This window comes from Nannobrachium achirus, assembly GCF_963921795.1.
Source record: "Nannobrachium achirus genome assembly, chromosome: 9".
NCBI lineage: Eukaryota > Metazoa > Chordata > Actinopteri > Myctophiformes > Myctophidae > Nannobrachium > Nannobrachium achirus.
In genome coordinates this window covers 40,147,514-40,170,494 of record NC_137818.1, presented here as the reverse complement: position 1 = coordinate 40,170,494, position 22,981 = coordinate 40,147,514, and the positions used below count along the sequence as shown (strand labels likewise).

Here is a 22,981-nt window from a genome sequence, read left to right as displayed (position 1 = left end):
CTCCATATATGGGTATAAAAGGGACAAGTACTGACAGATAGAGAGATCTCCATATATGGGCATAAAAGGAACATGGACTGACAGATAGAGACATTCATATATTGGCATACAAGGGACAATGACTGACAGATACAGATACCTCCATATATGGGTATAAAAGGGACAAGATAGCAGTCTATTATTTATAGATTTAGAAGCCGAATTAAAAACAATTGATTAAATCTAGCAAGAGAAAGGAAAGCACATTATAATATATTGTTTTCAGTGTGCCCTGTTCTATCTATAAGGCCCACCTACTGTACTGTATCCTGTTTCTGTTGGCGTACCATAGTTTGGAGATGTCCTTCAACTGAGCCAGTGAGGCCAAGAAGAATGTGGTACCGGTATTCAGGCAGTGTCAGCATCTGCGTGATGTAGGGAATGACTTCGGTTGTTCCAGTTAAGACTGGCTGTCGCGTCACTGAAAAAACAGGGGGAAAAAACAAAAGCATTTGGTGATGTTTGGACAAACTCTAGTTTATTTATGTCAAATGTGCGCCAGGCTCACGCACATTGGAAATGATGACGCCCCAAAACCAAGTGGGCAATTTCAAATGAATACTGTTATTTACTGTTGTTTAGGAGGATATGTCACAATGTGTTTACGAAAACACTCAAATGTTAAGATGTTATGTCTCTACCATTTACTATTTCACATGAACTTGCAAAACCATGGCAGAAATATTAAAGAGAAAAGAGAAGAAAGTGAAAGAAAAGAGCACAAAAACCACAATATTTCTTCCCTTCATGCTTGAAATAAGATTGTCAATGCTTCCAAAGGGGTAAGGGAGACTCACACAGGGAAAATACCCAGCAGCTCCTCCCGGTGAGGAATATGAGGGACTGCAGGTTCTGTGTTGTAGAGGAGGCGCAGAAACACTGTGCCAGCAATGGCTCCGCAGCATTCAGCTGTCTGCTTGGCCAGGCAGCACATCATACGCTGCACCCTGCATATAGGAAAGTATGGGATGAATATACTGTATCACATAATATGAAGAGTTGCAAGGAGCGATAAGAGTCAAGTCAGGGTTCCCTGAACAAGTCAAAGATTGTTCAACACTAGTTTTATTATGGTGCAGTGCTTGTGCTTTGACATTGAAAGCTTGAAATACAGGTGTGACACCTGATTGACAAAGAATTGAAATTCAGCTTCTTACTCACAGGTTTGGGGAGAGGAGCTCTGGAGCATTGCTGACCACCAACAGGCTGACATCCAACAGACTGGACGTGGCTGCCTCTCTCACCCTGTGGGTATACAGAGGCAAGGAGAGAGTAAGGGGCATCCCAGGTGGGTCTGACCATAAACACGCATCATTCAGAATACCCAGCCTAGTTAACACATTTTCGGCATTTCATTATACTAGAGGTTTGGGCGGCCCTCACATCTAGAGGTCTGCGAAGACCCCAGCTATCGAGAATCTTGAATAGGTAGCGGTCATCTTCTGTTCAGACTGGAAAGATCATAACACATCCTGCTAACTCATCTGCATTTATTCACACAGCTGTAGTATACAGGTTAAAACGGTCTGCTATCTTCTACTCATTTACAGAGCATTTACAAAACAAACTGTTAGGTAAGGTAACTGACAGGTACTGTACCCTTGTCCCTGGGTGGAGGAATGGACAAACAGAGCAGGCATTTTATTTTATAATTCATAGTAGCCAATTACTGTATATTATTTTTTATGCCCCTTTTTTCCAATTTAGTCGTTATGCCAATTAACCCTCCTCCAATATTTCTGTTATCAGAGCTTGCTCACCATCCATGCTGTTGAGCAGAGCTCTGTACAAATCTTCTACATTCTCCGCACACACAAAAGAGTTTGGGGATCCATTGGCCTGTACACCTGCTGTCAAACACACTCTGTAAGAGAGAGAGAGACAGAGAGAGACAGACAGACAGACAGACAGACAGACAGACAGACAGACAGACAGACAGACAGACAGACAGAAAGATTAAAAACTTGGACAGATACATAACATCGTCCATATTTTGACCGTGTGTCCTACTAAATTTACTTTTGCCTAGTCCTTGACCACCGACATGGGAACTGCAGATGGTTGCTAGATAAACAGGATCGAAGCGAGGATGTGAAAGGTTAGAGATGAAATCCAGGAAGCTGAAAGTGGGTAAAATATAATACTCACTGAGCCATGGCTGTGACTGCATCTCTCCTGGCCTCTGTGAAGCTCACATTATGTTCACCTTCCTCTCGTAGGATCTGTTGTAGGCTCTTCAGGATCTAAAAACATGTGCGCACACATGCACACACACACACGCACACACACACGCAAATAGATCTACAAGCTAACTTTGTATTTCATTGTGATTTTTCTTAACATACAGCATCATACAAACACAGACATCTACACATGCGTGCGCATGCGCAAGCTCCTCACACACAAACAAACAAACAAACAAACAATTTGAGTAGTTTTCACACTCACACACACACTTATACTTGGGTTTCCGTAACATTTTCACACAAAACACACCTGCTGAAGATTGCCACAGATCAGATGGAGGATCTTGGCAGACTGCCCAGATTCCTCGCCGCTCTGCGAAGAGTAAGAACATTCGGACTCTCCAGGTCTTCAATATATGTGGACACCAAGTCTGTGCACACACACACACACACACACACACACACACACACACACACACACACACACACACACACACACACACACACAAGCATGCACGCGCACCTCACACTCACATATTAATCACCACTGTTTTTGTCTGCCTTTCAGAATGTGGATGTTGACAGAGACCCAGTGGAGGCTCTAGAAACTGTTCCTGACCACATCTAACCAGTGGGACCAGAGTTCTTGTCTGGGAAGGCAAAAAAGAAGAAGAAAAAAGATTCAATGTAATAATCATAGCCATCCTTGTTGCTGTGACTGTTGTAAAATTCTTAACCTGGGTTGTGAACAAAGGAAAACATGACATTTCTCAGATGGCAGGCTGTTTCATTTAAAATGCACTTTATATTTCTGGGCCATACAGTACAGTGGCTGTTATATGAAGAATAGGGTTCCTTTTTTTCTTTTTTGAGACATGAACCTCTGTAGCTGAACACTGGCCAAACTATCATCTTCCTGGATACTCTTGAATGCTCCTCCTTTATACATATAATTGTCTCCACCAGCCGAAGGCTGAGGGAGAGTATGTTTTCCCCTCCGTCCGTCCGTCCGTGCGTCCGTCCGTGCGTCCGTGCGTCCTCGCAGTTTGTGAACAGCAAATCTCAGTCACCGTTGGCCCGATCGCTGCCAAACTGAGCACACACACTCCCTGGATGCCAATCTAGAACCTCTGCCCCACATTTTTCAAATCAGCCTCATGGTGGCGCTATAACAGGCCGATTTGTGTGGCCTGGTTGTTACCAGCTAATCTCCGGCGCCGTTGGCCCGATCGCTGCCAAACTGAGCACACACACTCCCTGGATGCTAATTCAGAACCTCTGCCCCACATTTTTTAAATCAGCCTCATGGTGGCGCTATAACAGGCCGATTTGTGTGGCCTGGTGGAGACCTGTGCTCGGAAGAGCACTGCTTCTAGTTCAATCTCTTCCTCCTTCAACCCTCTCTAACTTTAACCTGTACTTCCCACTCACCTTCATTTTATCAATGCAACTCCCTAGTCATGCCATATCAAACTGTGTGTAATGAGCCAACATACAGTAGATGCTTACTAACTTAAGTACCGTGCATACATAAGGACCGCAGGAATACACAAGAAACGGAGGGGGAGAGTGATGTAATCCGGTTGCTCCGTAGGTCCGTACGTAATTGTCTCTGTCCGTAACCTTACGGACAACACTCAACCCGACGGATTAAAACAGATAAAAACGTACGTACGCTTGAACTACCCGTGGCTAACTTTTGTCAACCATGGCAGTAGTGAGGAAAATTACTTATGACAGCGGTTCTTAAACTATTAGGGTTGCATTCCAAGAGTACCCAACAGGTAGAATCTGGCCAGAAGTTGAAAGTAGGTGTTTTGTTGGTCTTCAGTTAAAGCAAGTTGGAGGCAAACTGGAGTTGACGTGGTAACACACTGCCATATTATGGTGTCATAATATACTGTCCTCATAGGAGTGAACCGGTACTCAACAGAGTGCTCTGTCTGTACTCTGCCTTTTAAATGGGAAGTAAACCCTAAGCCAGAGAGTTTGCTGACATCTAAAGGTTAGCAATACTGACTACTGTTTTTATGATGTGACATGATCACATTGTACCAAGCTCAACCTAGCATCTTGATGATTTTTAAACTTTAGATGGCAACAGGCCCTTTGGTTTAGTTAACCTTTGGGAAAACCAATAAATAAGGGAGTTTTACACTGTAACGTCCCCATACCACTATGTGCCTCAATTATGATTTTATGGTATCAGAACAGAAACTATGCAGCCTGCAGACATGCGCACACACACACACACACACACACACACACACACTGTGAGGATAAAGCCTAATGTACAAAATGTATAATGATGCGTGTGTTTTTGTTTTTTACCTCATGTGGATTGAAACCTAAAGGGAATCTGTTACCTATGTTGTGATGCAACTTTTAAAGATTATTTTTGGGGGACATTTGAAACCTAGGTTAGAGAGGGGAGACATGCAAGACATGATGGTAGTTGGAGTCGAACCTGGGGCCCTCGCGACTCACAGGGAACATATGGTTAGTGCACTAACTGGAGATGCCACCAGGCACCCCTGATTCTTAAACAATTGGAAAGCATATGTTGGTGAATAATTGTATATACTGTATAATATAGTCTGTAGAATTATGTAGTCCTCCTCAATTTAGTGTGCTTTCTTTTTGATCAGTTACTTACCAAACTTCAGGTCGGGGTCCCACATGGGTGCTATTTATGTGGTATTCCTTAATATTTTACATTTTAGGATGGTGTTACGTATTGAACTGAAAATGGCATGTAAACATTTCTCATTGAAACCAGTGATTCATTCATTCTAGCCATCTAGCCAGTCATACACATTGGTTTTAAACTTTTAATAGAAACCAACTTAGCAATGCCAGCGAGCCATTAGTTTCCCTTGAGTTGCCGAAGGACAATCTTTCCCATTTCCTCTACAAATATGACAATTGAAATACTGGTAAACACAGGTTTAATACATTTCAGATTAATCTTTATTTACAATTACATTCAGTTACAGTATATAATAGTACTGACACATTATCAAATTGTTTCTGCATCTGATAAACTCAACATTTTAACAGGTGTACAGATATGTAAAGCTATTGTAACTGTGTGACTGTCTGTGTTTTACAGTAATCTTTGTAGTCTGGCTAGTGGCTACTAGCATTTCAAAGTGTAAAAGAGAGAAAGAAAAATACATTCTAAGGCACATTTGGTGTAAAAAACACTGTCGTCATGAAGTCCAGGCAATAAATGTTAAATTATTTAAACAATATATGTATTTGCATTTTTCTTTTTTAAGAAACACAAAACAATGACAGCACAAAGTTCAATAATACAATCACAATAAATGTTAATTTGATAACTTTTCTGTCTGTTATTTCTTAAAAGAATAAAATCATTGTGCCATTTGATGCAGATCCATCAAGACGATTAATTTCTGAAGGTTATCGCCCTGTCCGTCACTCCCCCTAGAGAAAACAACCGGCATGACAATGTGAGGTATTCTGCTATAATGTCTGAATAGCCAAAAACAAATACATTTACTTTTAAGTGCCTACATACATAAGTCATAACAATTAAAGAACACCTTGAACTTTGATGAACCAGATTTAATCAGAACTACTTTACTTAAAGGAGTCATCCAGACCAAAACACACACATATAGGGTTAAATCTGTCTTTTATCATACCCCTTTATACCTGCTTTAGTCCATTTTTTTCATAGCTGCCCCTTTTGCTAGATTTCGGCTGCCCCTGTTGCTAGATTTTGCGGGCCCTCTCATAACTAACAGAGTGTATAGCCTTTATACTAGTGCGGTTATTTCTTCAGCTTCAAAGTTAGTATTTTTTTATTGGATTGTGTTTACACAACGTCCTGAGACCAACCAAACCGCTGTTTTGACCTCACAGGCACCCTTACTTGTCAAACGGCTTCTGCTCTGCACCAGAGCAGGGAGAGGAGAGGCTAGAAAGGGAGGGGAGGGAGGGGTCGGTTTGACAAGTAAGGGTGCCTGTGAGGTCAAAACAGCGGTTTGGTTGGTCTCAGGACGTGTAAACACAATCCAATAAAAAAATACTAACTTTGAAGCTGAAGAAATAACCGCACTAGTATAAAGGCTATACACTCTGTTAGTTATGAGAGGGCCTGCGAAATCTAGCAACAGGGGCAGCTATGAAAAAAAATGGACTAAAGCAGGTATAAAGGGGTATGATAAAAGACAGATTTAACCCTATATGTGTTTTGGTCTGGATGACTCCTTTAACTGACCAATTAGTCATCAGGAGCAGGTTGGTTGCTTCATCCAACACTGTCTCTTTGAAGACAGGGTACATCTTCAGAACCTTCCTCAGCCTCACAGCTGTAATCATCCTGATCTACACATAGAGAGAAGTATGTGACACATTTAATATAGATGACAATATAGAGACATCGAGAGCTGACATAAGATGGCACTGGCAACACAGACATTTACACATTTTTACAAAACCCCTTTGTGGCCCTTTTGTGCAGAATTGAAGTCCCCTTGATGTGTGATTCCTGATTCATGGCATTTTATACTAAACAGGGTTGTAAAATCTGACTGATACATCTTGATCACATGACTCCAGAGAGAATGTATACTGATTTGTGTGAGTTTTGGACAAAATCTGTATGAGTAGCAGCAAGTGATCTGAAGTCTCATTATGGGCACAGGACATCTAGAAGAAGTCATTTTGAGATTGATATCTCGATTAGAGTAAGACTAACTTGGATCTGGTCTTAGTGCAAAGCGCAAAGTCTGTGGGTAAGATGCTAGTGCACCCTGATTGCACCAACACCTCATTTGAAGACACACAAGAACATTTGCAATCTAAACTATGTGTCGATTGGAAGATATCAATGATAAGTGCACCCTTTGTGCTGTCTTGTGCCAGGCAGAAAGCCCAAAGTCTACAGACATATTGTAGGCCTACTATGGTCCAAATGATTGTTACCGGTTTAAGATGGCAGACTTACCTCACGGATGTGGTGAAAAAACAGGCCCAGCAGCTTGGTCAGAACCTTCTTCCTCACCTCACCCGGGAACCGGAACAGCTCACAGATGCTTAGGCATAAGACAACAGCAGAATCACTGATATGTACTGTACCCGATATCTAGAATTATAGTACAGTACAATGGAATACTGTTTATCCAAACTGTCAACTGTATTTGCAATGTATAAAAATACTTCCGATAGATACTTCATGGATGTTATCAGCTAAAGAATCAATAGCTGTTTGTTTTTTATATAGCACTGTGGCCATTAGACTTACTGTACTATAAGTAAAATGTAATTTCAGTGTTTTGTAATCTTTACAGACATGATTTGCATTGATTTATTAAGTTTCAGAAAAACTAGTTTCTGTAGTTACAACAGATGTTAGTTTCAGAACTTCAGAGGTAACTTTCAGAACCTGTGTGTGATGTGGGTGGTTGTGGACAGGTGTGATACTCACATGTTTATATAGGCCTGTATCTTTGGGAATTCTGATGCATTCTTGAGTCCTCTTTGACAAATATCCAGAATGTCCTCACAGAACTGGCGACTTGAGAGAACAGAATGTTAAGTTGGGCTCTATCTGTGTAAATTGTAATAGGGCTTCATAGCTACAATACTCACTGCTCTTGGGTGTTGAAGCTGTCCAAGCAGCCGGAAGACAGCATTTCTTGGACCATCCTCAGGAAACCAATGGTCACTCTAAAGAGTTGGGGAGAAAAAAATCAGTAGTGTAGGAGATGTCTGCTGTCATTTATGTTGAAACAGTGAGGAAAAACAAGCTGCCTACTGAAGGTAATTCACAATTTTGAATGTCTTATTCCTTATCATTATTATTATTATTATTATTATTAGTAGTAGTAGTAGTAGTAGCAGTAGTAGTAGGTGTGTGTGTGTGTGTGTGTGTGTGTGTGTGTGTGTGTGTGTGTGTGTGTGTGTGTGTGTGTGTGTGTGTGTGTGTGTGTGTGTGTGTGCGCGCGCGCGTGTGAGTGGACACCTGTCATTCCAAATGTTGACTCTAAAGATGCTCAACAATGACTGTCCCATGCATAGCATGGATAACTGTTCATGAGCATAACATTCCTTCAGATGGGACAACAGCAGCTCAGCAACCTAGAGGTTAAAGAAACACATCCACTGACTGAACACTAGGATTCATTTCTTACATCCTATCCACAAGTTTCCAGCGTCCCATCGACAGTTCCTGCGTCGCAGCCGAGCCGAGTGTGATCTACAGTACAAGCTCACAACGGTCGCACCTGCGACGCGACGTGAGCTTGTATGCCAGCTGTTCTCTGCGCGATTCACCATACCGCTCCGGATGTGTTCCACACATAATTATACAGTACATTCCCGCGGAAACAGGTGGATATTAAAATTGGCTTAAGGGAGGACTGGCCAGCCGGCCGGCGGACCACATCGTCACGTTCATCTCACAATGACTCTGCCATAACCATATAAGGAGTTCCCAATGCAGCTACACCCAAATATGAAGGGTTGTCTAACATCAATGTGTTGTCATGGCATCAGGCGCAAATACAGAGATCACCATATATGGGTATAAAGGGACAAGGACCGGCAATACAGAGATCTCCATATTAGACTTCTAGACCTCTAGTCTAGTCTTGACATCAGAGATCACCATATATGGGCATATACTGATGACATCAGGGATCTCCATATATGGGCATAAAAGGGGCTTAGACTGACAAAGAGCCATTTGACTGACAGATAGAGATCTCCATATATGGGTATAAAAGGGACAAGTACTGACAGATAGAGAGATCTCCATATATGGGCATAAAAGGGACATGGACTGACAGATAGAGACATTCATATATTGGCATACAAGGGACAATGACTGACAGATACAGATACCTCCATATATGGGTATAAAAGGGACAAGATAGCAGTCTATTATTTATAGATTTAGAAGCCGAATTAAAAAAATGTGATTCAATCTAGCAAGAGAAAGGAAAGCACATTATAATATATTGTTTTCAGTGTGCCCTGTTCTATCTATAAGGCCCACCTACTGTACTGTATCCTGTTTCTGTTGGCGTACCATGGTTTGGAGATGTCCTTCAACTGAGCCAGTGAGGCCAAGAAGAATGTGGTACCGGTATTCAGGCAGTGTCAGCATCTGGATGATGTAGGGAATGACTTCGAGTGGGTTGCTCCAGTTAAGACTGGCTGTCGCGTCACTGAAAAAACAGGGGGAAAAAACAAAAGCATTTGGTGATGTTTGGACAAACTCTAGTTTATTTATGTCAAATGTGCGCCAGGCTCACACACGTGATTGGAAATGATGACACCCCAAAACCAAGTGGGCAATTTCAAATGAATACAATCTGTTGTTTAGGAGGATATGTCACAATGTGTTTACGAAAACACTCAAATGTTAAGATAAATGGTAAATGGTGCATTTATATAGCGCTTTTAATCCAAAGCGCTTTACATAGATTGTGCATTACATTCACCCATTCACACACACATTCATACACCGGTGGCGGAGGAAGCCATGCAAGGCACCAACCTACTCACCGGAGGCAATTAGGGGTTCAGAGTCTTGCCCAAGGACCCTTCGACATTAACTCAGGGGGAGCCCGGATTCGAACTGGGAACCCTTCGGGATTTATACCCTTCGTGCTCTAATACCAGTTTCTCTACCCCTGAGCTATCACCGCTCCATAAGATGTTATGTCTCTACCATTTACTATTTCATGGCAGAAATATTAAAGAGAAAAGAGAAGAAAGTGAAAGAAAAGAGCACAAAAACCACAATATTTCTTCCCTTCATGCTTGAAATAAGATTGCCAATGCTTCCAAAGGGGTAAGGGAGACTCACACAGGGAAAATACCCAGCAGCTCCTCCCGGTGAGGAATATGAGGGACTGCAGGTTCTGTGTTGTAGAGGAGGCGCAGAAACACTGTGCCAGCAATGGCTCCGCAGCATTCAGCTGTCTGCTTGGCCAGGCAGCACATCATACGCTGCACCCTGCATATAGGAAAGTATGGGATGAATATACTGTATCACATAATATGAAGAGTTGCAAGGAGCGATAAGAGTCAAGTCAGGGTTCTCTGAACAAGTCAAAGATTGTTCAACACTAGTTTTATTATGGTGCAGCGCTTGTGCTTTGACATCGAAAGCTTGAAATACAGGTGTGACACCTGACTGACAAAGAGCCAGTTTAATTGAAATTCAGCTTCTTACTCACAGGTTTGGGGAGAGGAGCTCTGGAGCATTGCTGACCACCAACAGGCTGACATCCAACAGACTGGACGTGGCTGCCTCTCTCACCCTGTGGGTATACAGAGGCAAGGAGAGAGTAAGGGGCATCCCAGGTGGGTCTGACCATAAACACGCATCATTCAGAATACCCAGCCTAGTTAACACATTTTCGGCATTTCATTATACTAGAGGTTTGGGCGGCCCTCACATCTAGAGGGCTGCGAAGACCCCAACTATCGAGAATCTTGAATAGGTAGCGGTCATCTTCTGTTCAGACTGGAGAGATCATAACACCTCCTGCTAACTCATCTGCATTTATTCACACAGCTGTAGTATACAGGTTAAAACGGAAGTCTGCTATCTTCTACTCATTTACAGAGCATTTACAAAACAAACTGTTAGGTAAGGTAACTGACAGGTACTGTACCCTTGTCCCTGGGTGGAGGAATGGACACACAGAGCAGGCATTTTATAATTCATAGTAGCCAATTACTGTATATTATTTTTTATGCCCCTTTTTTCCAATTTAGTTGTTATGCCAATTAACCCTCCTCCAATATTTCTGTTATCAGAGCTTGCTCACCTGCCAGGGAGGAGCCCCTGCTGACAGGGGGTGTCATCCATGCTGTTGAGCAGAGATCTGTACAAATCTTCTACATTCTCCGCACACACAAAAGAGTTTGGGGATCCATTGGCCTGTACACCTGCTGTCAAACACACTCTGTAAGAGAGAGAGAGAGAGAGAGAGAGAGAGAGAGAGAGAGAGAGAGAGAGAGACAGAGACAGAGAGAGACAGACAGAAAGATTAAAAACTTGGACTGATACATAACATCGTCCATATTTTGACCGTGTGTCCTACTAAATTTACTTTTGCCTAGTCCTTGACCACCGATTGCTGATGTCTTGACCAATTTATTGTCAGAAAAAAGCAGAGACATGGGAACTGCAGATGGTTGCTAGATAAACAGGATCGAAGCGAGGATGTGAAAGGTTAGAGATGAAGTCCAGGAAGCCTAACCCTACTCACTGAGCCATGGCTGTGACTGCATCTCTCCTGGCCTCTGTTAAGCTCACATTATGTTCACCTTCGTCTCGTAGGATCTGTTGTAGGCTCTTCAGGATCTAAAAACATGTGCGCACACGCACACATGCACGCACACGTACGTACACACACACACACACACACACACACATACAGTATGTCACACATTACTTTACATTGACTTATGATTCCATATCTCCTTACCCTACCCAACCCTATCCCCAACCCTATGTTCAGCAACATTTTATTTGGTGGACAATTATACAGTTCGCTTGTCAAAAAGAATAGATCTACAAGCTAACTTTGTATTTCTTAACATACAGCATCATACAAACACAGACATCCACACATGTGTGCGCATGCACAAGCTCCTCACACACAAACAAACAATTAGAGTAGTTTTCACACTCACTCACACACACACTTATACTTGAATTTCTGTAACATTTTCACACATTGTAAACACACCTGCTGAAGATTGCCACAGATGGAGGATCTTGGCAGACTGCCCAGATTCCTCGCCGCTCTGCGAAGAGTAAGAACATTCGGACTCTCCAGGTCTTCAATGTATGTGGACACCAAGTCTGTACGCACACGCGCACACGCGCACACACACACACACACACACACACACACACACACACACACACACACACACACACACACACACACACGAACATTTCATGCTCTGCTGCCCACAGACGGACTTTTGGAACGCCCTTTTGGTCAACTGCTGTTGTTTTTAAATGTAGTGTTAGTGATAATCTGGGTAAAGTAGGCTACACACTGACTGTACACACCTGCTGAAGTTTGCCAAAACAGCTCAATGAGCTCATCATAGGTGGGCCAAGGGCGAGGCTGACGATGATGATGAAGATAACCCATCCTTGCAGAGACAGGAAGGCACTTGAAGAACAGAACCGCAGTGGACAGAGAAGAACTGCAAGGCTGTCAGTCTGAAACAGCATCACATGTATCAGAAACTAAACGAAAAGAACGATATTGTCCACATTACACATTAAAGTTAAATAAATACCCGTTAATCATCATCATCTGAGCTGCACAAAGAAGATAGAAACATATCTAGACAAAACCGTTTCCCCCAAAATAACAGTTAGCCTATGCTAAATTAAACCGAATACACAAATGGCTCAGTTAATGTTATTGTGACTTTAGTATAGCCTACTCCCTACTGTATCGTATCTGAAGGTTGTATTGATGATAAGATCAGTTGAACTTGCATAACCGATTTAAAGTTTTACTGCATTAGGCTTACTGGCTACTAATCAGGAAAAGTCATCGAGTAATAATGTGTTAGCTTAAAGCAGCAAGGCAATTTGCACTCTTAACGACCTAAGGAGTCGACAAAATGACCAAACTTCTGGAATAGGCAACTTTAATAACTCCACCAAAGTTATTTAATCTTATCATTACCTCCACACAGAGTTCCAGAAACCTTTTCTTGTTGTTTAAGTATTCAAAAGTGCGTTAAAATCACAAGGAAATATAGACGTTGTTACATATAGATAGACGTTACCTGGATATTTGATATTAAAACCATCGCGTTATTCCTGATCACCCATTGGCTGATGACCGTTGGAGGGGATTGGCTGGGACCAATGACGTAGCCATGTCAACAACAATAGGCTGTGTTTAATATTATTCAGTTTAAAATTGTAGATTGATCTTTTGATATATTATTATTGTTAATAATACTTCATATACGTGTTATTATTATTAGTAGTAATAATAATAGTGATATATTTATCAAAAGATCGATCTAAAATAAACAAACAAACATTAAAATCACATGAGTATTCAAACTTCCATGAGGCAGCCCTAATTTACTATTAGCCAGCCCAGCCCAGTAGCTAGACCCAGAGCAGTATAATCAGAGAGTGGTGTCACCGCGGGGTCAGAAACAGCGCTGGTCACGTGGTTCATTGTCACTTTACACCTCATAGACTTCAATGCATTTTGTAAACTTCCGGTTCGCCGTTTGTCACTATACGCCAATAGATGTGTGCGTAGAAGACCTGGCCCCATGAAGTGAACGGGAGTGACGCAACTCTCCATTTTAGGGCTCTGGCTAGACCTAAAGGCTAGCGTAGCGTGTTTCATAATCACATACGTCAGACAAATCGTTGTCATGGAAACAAAAAGTCGCTTCAGCGTAAACATTGATGACGTATGCCTAGTTCCCATACGTTGACTTGCATACGTTCGTTACTCTGCAGCAAGCACCATATATGGGATGGCGTTGTGACGTCATCGTGACGAGACATCTGCTGTATAAAAGGAGGCACATTCACTGCATTCAGCACTAGCTCTGCAATAACTGTGGCTGTACAGTTCATCATAGCAGAAGATAAAACAAGTAGCCTAAAGTGATAAAATGGTGCTTCTGTCAGCTGCAGTGTGCACCAAAGCAGGCAAGGCCATCGTGGCCCGGCAGTTTGTGGAGATGACCCGAATGCGTATCGAGGCTCTCCTTGATGCTTTCCCAAACCTTATGAACACCACCACCGGCAAGCAGCACACCTTCGTGGAGACCAACAGCATCCGCTACGTGTACCAACCACTGGGGGAACTCTACATGGTCCTCCTCACCACTAAGAACAGCAACATCCTGGAGGACTTGGAGACACTCGGGCTATTCTCTCAAGTGATTCGAAGGTATTGCTCTGTGCTGGAGAAGAGCGAGATATCAAAGCACCGTTTTGACCTGATCTTTGCCTTCGATGAGATCGTGGCACTGGGCTACAGGGAGGACGTGACCCCCACACAGGTCCTGACATTCACAAAGATGCACTCCGTCGAGGAGGAGGAGTTCCTCGCCAAGAGAAGAATCCAGGAGAGAGAGGCCTCAGCGGAGAGGGCGATGAAGGCCAGGGAGCTTAAGCAGGCCAGGAGAGATGCCCAATGCTCTGGGAACAAGATGCTGGGGTTGAGCAGCAGCAACATGACCTCAACCTCAGGGTCTATCATCGCCGACACCATTGTGAAGCCCAGGACACCCAAGGCGGCTCCAATCAGACCCATTAGAGGGACCAGCAGTAAGGCTCTGAAGTTGCATCACAGAGGGAACGACGTGGACAACTTTGTAAACAAGCTTAAATCTGAAGGCGTGACCGTTATGCCTGCTGTTGTGGGGGAGAGAGAGGGCTCAGACACAACCACCAAGACCAAAGGGCTGCTACCGTCAGACAATGATGAGAGTGTGCACCTTTGCGTGATGGAGACGATGTCTTTGACGTGCGGCCGTGACGGAGGATTAGTGAACATGGAGGTACTGGGTAAGGTCACAGTACGAGTCACAGAGGAAAAGAACAGCCGCATCCGTCTCATCATCGAAGACGACGACAGCAAGGGAATTGAGCTGAAGACACATCCCAACATGGATAAGAAACTGTTCACAACCGAGTCAGTGATCGGTATGAAGAACCCTGAGAATTCCTTCCCCCTCAACAAGGATGTACTGGTACTGAAGTGGAGGCTGCAGACCACAGATAAGTCCCTTATACCTCTGATCATAAATTGCTGGCCTTCAGAGGGTGTCAGTGGGTGTGACGTCATCATGGAATATGAGCTGCAAGAAGAGAGCCTTGAACTGAACGATGTGGTCATCAGCATCCCTGTACCAACTGGTGTGGGTGCACCATTGATCGGTGACCTTGATGGCGAGTGTGAACACGACAGAAGGAAGAACCTTCTGATGTGGCGCCTCCCTATAATCGATGCCAACAACAAGAGTGGCTGTCTGGAGTTCAACGTCGACAGCCAGCCCGACGACTTCTTCCCTATCAACGTGTCCTTTGTGTCCAAGCGCAACTACTGCAACGTCCAGGTTACCAAGGTCAACCACATGGATGGAGACACTCCTGTCAGGTTCTCTTCAGAAACGTCTTTCGTTGTCGACAAATACGAAATTCTATAAAATACTGCTTCTCAACAGACAAAATGTAATGTCCAATTGTTTTTACACTTGATCGTAGAATTGTAACAGTTTTAAATATTGTGTGATTGTACATGTTATATAAAGAGTATAATATTATAAATAAAGAGAAACTAAGAAGGCTATCATTGATATAATCATCTTAACTTTATTTTTGATCTTGAAAAATACACAACTGTGTCTTAAAAGTCCAGGCAAATAAAAGTACAATCTATGACTTCTGTCTTAATAATAGGATCATCCAACCTTTTCTAAATAAAGCTATGAAGTATGAACAATACAGCTCTGAACAATGATGTGGTGTTTGTGAACTTAAATACTAACAATAGCCTGGAAAGTGTAAACAGTTACCTGGTGGTCCTCACATACAGTAACATTATGTGTAACCTAATAACTACTGTACAATACAGAATCGTCTTTCCTGTGACTACATATCTGAATTACCCCAATGCAGTATACGCACAATCTTGTCATACAAAGTATGTTTGGCAAGCAGAATAGAACACAGAATATCTCACTCTAACATATTACAATACAATTCTCAACAAACCACTCAAAAGTATTCGGGTGCAATCCTAGACCCTTATATAGGCCACTCACAAAGTCTCTAAACAATTAAGGCATTACTTCTCCCTTTTCTCTTATATCACCAAAAACAAATAATCTGTAATGAAGTTCAAATCACTTTAATACAGTGATCATCTCTGACTGGTGCTGGCCTGGGTGTTGGTGGCCTCTCTGTATGGCTGACTCCAGTTCTTAGGATCCTGTTCATGGATCTAAAACAGAGAGGTTATTGCACATCCGTGGTTAGACCCAATCAATGAAACACATTCAATGACTTATCTCTGGCCTTTCCACCATTTAGAATTTAGACTAACTACTTGGTGCTGTGAATTTCCACCATTTAGACAGACTCCTTGGTATGGGGGGCTCTCTCCATTCCGACATGTCTCCATTCTGACATTAACTTCTTATTGTCGGAGTGGCAACACTTCCATAGAGGTTAAGGTTAGGATTGGGGATAGGGTTAGTGTCGGAATGGAGACATGTCAGAATGGAGATGTATGACTAAACAAACATTTTTGAAAATGTGGTGGCAAGACCCTTATGGTCATAACACTCCAAAATGAATGGTTTGTGAAATATTCGCAGCGTGTAAGGACCTCTAGGCTTTTGGCCAAGTGACTGTCCTAAAAAACAAACTCTGGAACAGTACAACAATGAAAGGTTTCACAGAGGAGCAGGGTCTTCACTGGCAGGATGCTTCTGTGTACACAAAATGGCACAAACACAAAAACAGATACAAAGCTCACCTGACCCATGAACTCCAGGATTTTGATTTTTGACACTTCCAAGTCTGCACGTTGACCCCAGTGGAACTCGTGCTCAATTGGCTCTGTGTGAGGAACTTTTGCATATTCCAGGTACCTTGGTGTGCACACAAACACACACATACATAAATAATGAACAGTAAATGTATGTTATATTGCACATGCCTGTGAAACGGTAACAATGAAAAAATGCACAAACACGATACAGGATTTTATTATAAAGGTAATTACACCAATCATCCGTCATGGCCATGGGATAAAATAAAAACTGAAAATAGAAATGTAAAACTGCCTTCATGCTAATAATGTGAAGATTAGGAAGTTATTTCTTCAAATGAAGTTTACTTTTTGCTGATACATGGGTTTATGTTGTGATAATACTGATGAGAAAAGTAATAACATAACATACAGAAACAAACAGTTATAGTGTATGGAAGGCAATATTGGTCCAGCCAGTTACTGTTCTGGCTCTCCTTTGCCATCCTTCTGATCTGTGGTGTGGTATAAACCAGAGACTATGGCTGTAGAAACTGGCTCTGAACACACCAGTACAATAGAAAACAAACACCACCCACACCCACACCCACACACAGCTACAACATCAAAGAATCAAAATGTAGAGTTGCTTGAATGTAATTATATTCTTTTCAAACAATGTGTCCTAGTTCTCTGCTGACATACATGTAAGCAGGAGAAAGGCAATTGCTTATTCTTATTTTATTATATTCAGATGGCTAATGCTCCCTAACTAAATCTAGTCTCTGTGACTCCTCTGACTGTGACACTTCTAGGAGCCGCAGTCTGCCTCCAAAACTATTATTTTATCTGTGAGAAGCTCTGTCACTAGCAGCTCATTGGTGTATGAACCAGCTGACCCGGGGCTATTAGGGATTTACAGACAGGTCTAACCAATCCGAACAAGAGGCGACCCCGATTGGTTAACCTGGGCAGGCCTGCATTAATCGATCAATGACAGAGCTAGCTTCTCACAGATAAAATAATAGTTTTGGAGGCAGACTGTGGCCCCTGGAAGTGTCAGACACTAGATTTTTTAGGAAGCATTGTTAGCCATCTGAATATAATAAAATACAAATTTAAAATAAGCAATTGCCTTTTTCTTGCTTATGTCAGCAGAAAACTATAACCATGACAAGGGAATGAATGCGGTTGCAAGATATTCTCACCTTTGACGCACAAACTCATCTGTGACCAACTTCTTTACATCACCAAAATCTTCATGCTTCTCTCTGGAGAGCATTACAACAAAAACTTGATATAAATGTACATGCTTAATATGTACTGTAACTAAAACTAACACTGAATTTCAGCTGTATGTAAATGAAATAAGGTTTAACTAGAAAATGCATTATTCCCAGGGCCTGTTATAAAACATTGTCATTGACGTTTGAGAACAAACAAAGATAACACACACACAAACAGAGAAAGAATCCCTGTCTTACCCCTGGTCAACACGTAATTTCTTCAGTGTGTTCCAGATGAGCGCTGCAACACAGACACCAGGACCAGAGATGTTATTTCTACTGTAGCATGATGTACCACCGCTTAACATGTGCTAATTCGTTGAAGCCTGTTATCAGAACAACTCTGAGAAGAAAATGAATGGACTGGACATTTACATTACTTACATTCTTTGACTGCCCCTCCTTTCATGAAAATAATGCTTAGGATCACAAAGAGCAGACCCATCTTTGGGCTCGTAGGCCTTCAATAAAGAGGGAAAATGTGATTAGTTAATAAAATAACATAAATGCACACAAGTTTACTCCAGCCAACAAGATGTAAATAATGTCCATTGATAGTCAATTATGTGAATAATCTATGGTGATAGAATTAGCTTTGATATTAACGTTGTAGAGAATTAACTACATTGAATAGGATTATTCATAAAAAACAAGACGCTCACGTGTCCAGTGAGGGTCCGTCAGCCGCCTCAAGCTTATTAATCAGTATGTAGATGTGATTTTTGGTATCGATTTCAACCAGTTTAAGACCAAAGACCTGCCAGAAACAGAAAAGAGGAGGTCATGGAATTCAAAGCCAAGGATCCACAAACTTTTCTGCACCAAGAACCACTTTCACATACTAGGCAATATGTAGCCATGGGTTCTGGTCAAATAAATGAACCCATTAATTATCAACCCACAATGTAAAAATAAATATATATACTGTACACAAAGTTTGCTTACAAGTCAAATATGCTTTTACAAAATATCAGTTAATTATCTGTAATATGTGGTCTGAGGTTCTCCAAAAAGAGTTCTCAGCAGGCCTGAAAATTAAGGCCTGACCCTAACTGGGCCGGCCCGAAGCCCAGCCCAAACAATTATCATTTAGGGCCCAAAACCTGAAAGCCAGAGAGAGAGAGGAAAAAAGAAATATCGCCAGTAGGCGAGCACCTGTCTCTCAAATAACAGCAGAGAGGTGAATAGTTGGCAAAATGGCACTTCAGTGTTCAGTTGTTCATAAATCAGGCCAAGTTCTGCACAAAAGAGGCTAAAGTTAAATCCCTGTTGTCATACATCTCTCTCCCTGACGTTCTCGCTACCTGTGATTTATATTTGTCCTTCAACAGTGGTGCACCAAACACAGCAGCAGCAGACTGGGCAGATGTATAACCCCAAAACGTGTTAATCTGACTTGCTTTCTGGGCTTGCAGATCTGTTATGTTTGGTGCATGACACCACCATGCTTCAAATGCAATACAAATCAGAACACTTTTCCTTCTGTGAGTCTCGGCCGCCACAGCTGTAAAGGCCTTAGTAATCACAGGGACACTTCATTAACCTGAAAGCATGGAAACCACACAAGCTGATCGTCTTTAACGTGTAATATTATTATGTTGATGTTGTTGGATACGCTTTGAGGCTGAATATCCAAAGGTTATGTTTGTGACGTCATCCCAACAACACCGTTTATCCTTGGTCCATTGGTCAGACTTCAGTGCAGTGTTGCGGAGGTGCAGACAGACAGACAGACAGGGATATGCGCCTGTTTTTTGAAGCCTGAGTGCCCGATCAGCATTTATTTTAGGCTTTGCCCTACCCGACAACGTCGGGCCGGGTCGGGCTCAGAAATGAGGATCAATCAGGACATGTGTGATCCTGGCTACAAGTTGTTATCACATCCTTGCACTGAAACCAACCAACTTTTAGCAGGGCAGCCCATGAACCTGCAGCTCTGGCAGATTCCCTTGAAAAGGAGATGGTTCATCTCAAGGGGTCATTCCCAATAAAGAACTTCAACACACAGCTCAGTACACACCTGCTCAAAGACATGTGATGCCCTCTTCAAGATCTCAGGGTAGACGTTTCTGTACTCTTTCACCACATGTTTCACAAGGTCTAGAAGAGAGAGCAGAGGAACGGTACATGAGATTAAGGCGCCGTTCACACTGCGTTTTGGCAACGTGAATAACGCAAAAGGAAAAGTCAGATAGGCCGTTCAGACGACAACGGCATTTTCGGGGGTTAAAAACGGAACGATCTGGATCCGCAGTTTTGGGTGGAAAAGCTGACTCCTCTCTCCCCTCGCGTCACCGAGTGAACGGCATAAATGCAAGAAGCAACAACGCATGTTAGGCTTTTTATCTCCTACAAATAGGTACAGAATACCCACCTCAGCGTTGTGTTTCGGTGGCTGAGTGGTTAACGCATGGTGTTCTTGATCCACGGGTCCAGGGTTCGCGTCCCGCTTGTGTCTTCTTTTCACCACCACAAACAACTTTTCTTTTTTTGGCGGCCATAAAGTTATTGCCAGACCCATGAAATGGGTAGGCCTACATAAGCAAATGTCGGTCTGTCCGGTTTTTCTCCATAGATGGTCATGATGATGACATGATGATGACATGAGGGAGGGATAGACCGACAGACAAATCCTTCATGTCATCACAATGACATGAGGGAGGGACAGACCGACAGACAAAGCAAAAGGCTTTCGGTCTGTCCCTCCCTCTTTTCTCCATATTTGGTCACAATGATGTCACAAATGATGATGACATGAGGGAGGGACAGACAGCCTATAAAGGGACAGACAGCCTATAAATGTACCATTAAATTTATAGGCCCAGAGGGTTGGCAGAACCGGGGTCTGGCACAACCAGGTTGACCTGGTCTAGTTATTATCCATGACGGAGGCGATGAGCCGACTCAGCGCCGTTACCGAGTTATGTGAATAATGTAATAATAATAATTATAACTTTATTATCACAAAAAAAAAAAAGACGTACGCGGTGGGCAAGCGGGGACGCGTACCCGGGGCTCATGGACTGAAAACACTATGACTTAACCGCTCAGCCACCAAACCACAACGTTAAGGAGGGTATTCAATATCTATTTGTAGGCGAGAAAAAGCTTACCATGCGTTGTTGCTACTTGCGTTTCTGCCGTTCACTCGGTGACATGGACACTACATCATTTCAGCTTCATATGAACGCTTGATAAAAAGGCAAAACGCAACGGCAATATCCCGGGACCTCGCCGTTTTCTCTACAGAGCGTTGCCGTATGTACGGGGCCTAAGACTTAGCATTCAAATGTAGGTGTTTTTGTGTGAGAGACATACCTGCTCGACGTATGGGAAGCTTTTTCTGATCCTTCACCATAAAGTACTGCACCACCTCTGCAGTCTGATGGAAACAAGAAAGACAAAGTGTGTGAGTGGAAAAAACATGGAAGGTTAATGTTCACTTTTTCCCCTCACAGACACCATTTGTGCATTATGCCATTACCTTTTGGTCAACCTGGGTCTGTGAGAGCTTCTCCAGTCCTCTCTGGACCTGTGATGTGCTCGGCTGAGTGTATGTCATGTCATTATCCTCTCCTTCACCCACTGACGTATCTGGGGCTGAGGCTGAGCTCTGAAATACATCACACAAAACCCATGGTTCAAAACCCATGTTCTTTCTCTTGTTTTTTAGTTTTGCTTGCCATGTTGGCTGTATAACAGCTGCGCAATGGCACAGGGTCAATAGAAAGCAAACTCAAAGAGTCAACTAGCCTGATCGTATCAGGCTAATAGCCACAGCAGGCAATACCTGTGGTAGCCCTAGAATGTCTGTGATCTTACATATAACACTTGGTGTAATATTCCAAATACACAGCCATAGATCTTCCTATGCCCCCCGCGGTTAGCAGACCTATCTCTGTGGCACTTTAAGCATCCGTGTTGCTTTAATGTGTGCCCAATAACAAATTCCTAAGACTTGGAATCAGATATTGTCTCTTTGAAAGTTATGTCAGAAAACATGCGCTTAGTAAAATATCAAAACTTCCGTTGCGAAGCACAAATGTATGGCGCACACAATTGGCAGGTGGTGAATATTTACCCCATGCCAATCACACAATGCACCTGTCAAATGTGTGCCCTGTGCGTTTGTGCTTCCCAAACACAGGTGTATTTTCAAAGGAGGTTTTCATATGTCCAGTCCAGCAGTCATTTCAGGTCCGGCCCGTCGATGACAAGAGAATGTCGTCATGTGAAGCTCGTGGAAAAGTGGAGATATTTTACTAAACACGCGTTTACTGCCAGAACTTTCAAAGGGATATGAAACTAGAGGACAATATCTGACTCCCAAGTCTTAGGAATTAGTAATTGGGTGAGTACACAAGTAACGCAAATGCATAAAGTGCCGTGGAGAACAGTCTGCTAACCACCTATAGGACCGATCTATGGCTGTGTATTCGGATTATTACAAAAGTGTGGAATCCAATTCATTCCCAATGTTAGTCACATGGTGTCATGCCTCTAGCAAGCCTCTTGAGGTAGCGCGTCGTTGCTTTAAGCCAAGAGGCTTGGAAGGAAGAGGCATGAAACCATGTGACTTCCATAGGGAATGAATTGGATTCCACTCTCCCCCCTCATTCCCCTAGGACAAGGAGAGGGCAGGTGACTTTACTGTGTGTAGTATAGTTATTTTTACCCGTTTCCCTCTTCCTCTGCCCTGACTCTGACTCTGAGGCTGGCTCATCTGACCCCTCGACCTCCTCTGCGACATGGTGGCCACCGTTCAGCTGATGGACAAAACAACAGTACAGGTTGTGAAAATGTTTAGAAATCAGTTGTAGTAGAGCAGTGGTTCTCAAGGTGGATTCCAGGGACTCTGCAGGTTCCTCTAGGAGGCAGTGTTGATTTCGTCGACTAAAACTATGACAAAAAATGTTTGTCGACTGCGTTT

At 42.7% G+C, this 22,981-nt stretch overlaps 2 protein-coding genes across 2 annotated transcripts; one reads left to right on the top strand and one right to left on the bottom strand.

Annotated features, from left to right (window-relative positions):
- Positions 1-13,895: 13,895 nt before the first annotated feature.
- On the top strand, positions 13,896-15,437 carry LOC308291406 (coatomer subunit delta-like; the record flags this gene model as incomplete). The annotated part of the gene is made up of 1 exon (XM_080733413.1): positions 13,896-15,437. One exon carries the CDS (start codon positions 13,896-13,898, stop codon positions 15,435-15,437), a length of 1,542 nt encoding a protein of 513 aa, XP_080589539.1.
- Positions 15,438-16,153: 716 nt separating this feature from the next.
- On the bottom strand, positions 16,154-22,827 carry LOC308290849 (non-structural maintenance of chromosomes element 3 homolog; the record flags this gene model as incomplete). The annotated part of the gene is made up of 10 exons (XM_080732761.1): positions 22,727-22,827; positions 21,536-21,664; positions 21,370-21,433; positions 20,072-20,151; positions 18,714-18,808; positions 18,436-18,512; positions 18,250-18,292; positions 17,974-18,036; positions 16,772-16,886; positions 16,154-16,234 (listed from the first exon to the last, which is right to left on the bottom strand). Exons 1-10 carry the CDS (start codon positions 22,799-22,801, stop codon positions 16,154-16,156), a joined length of 822 nt encoding a protein of 273 aa, XP_080588887.1. The 5' UTR covers positions 22,802-22,827.
- Positions 22,828-22,981: the final 154 nt, after the last annotated feature.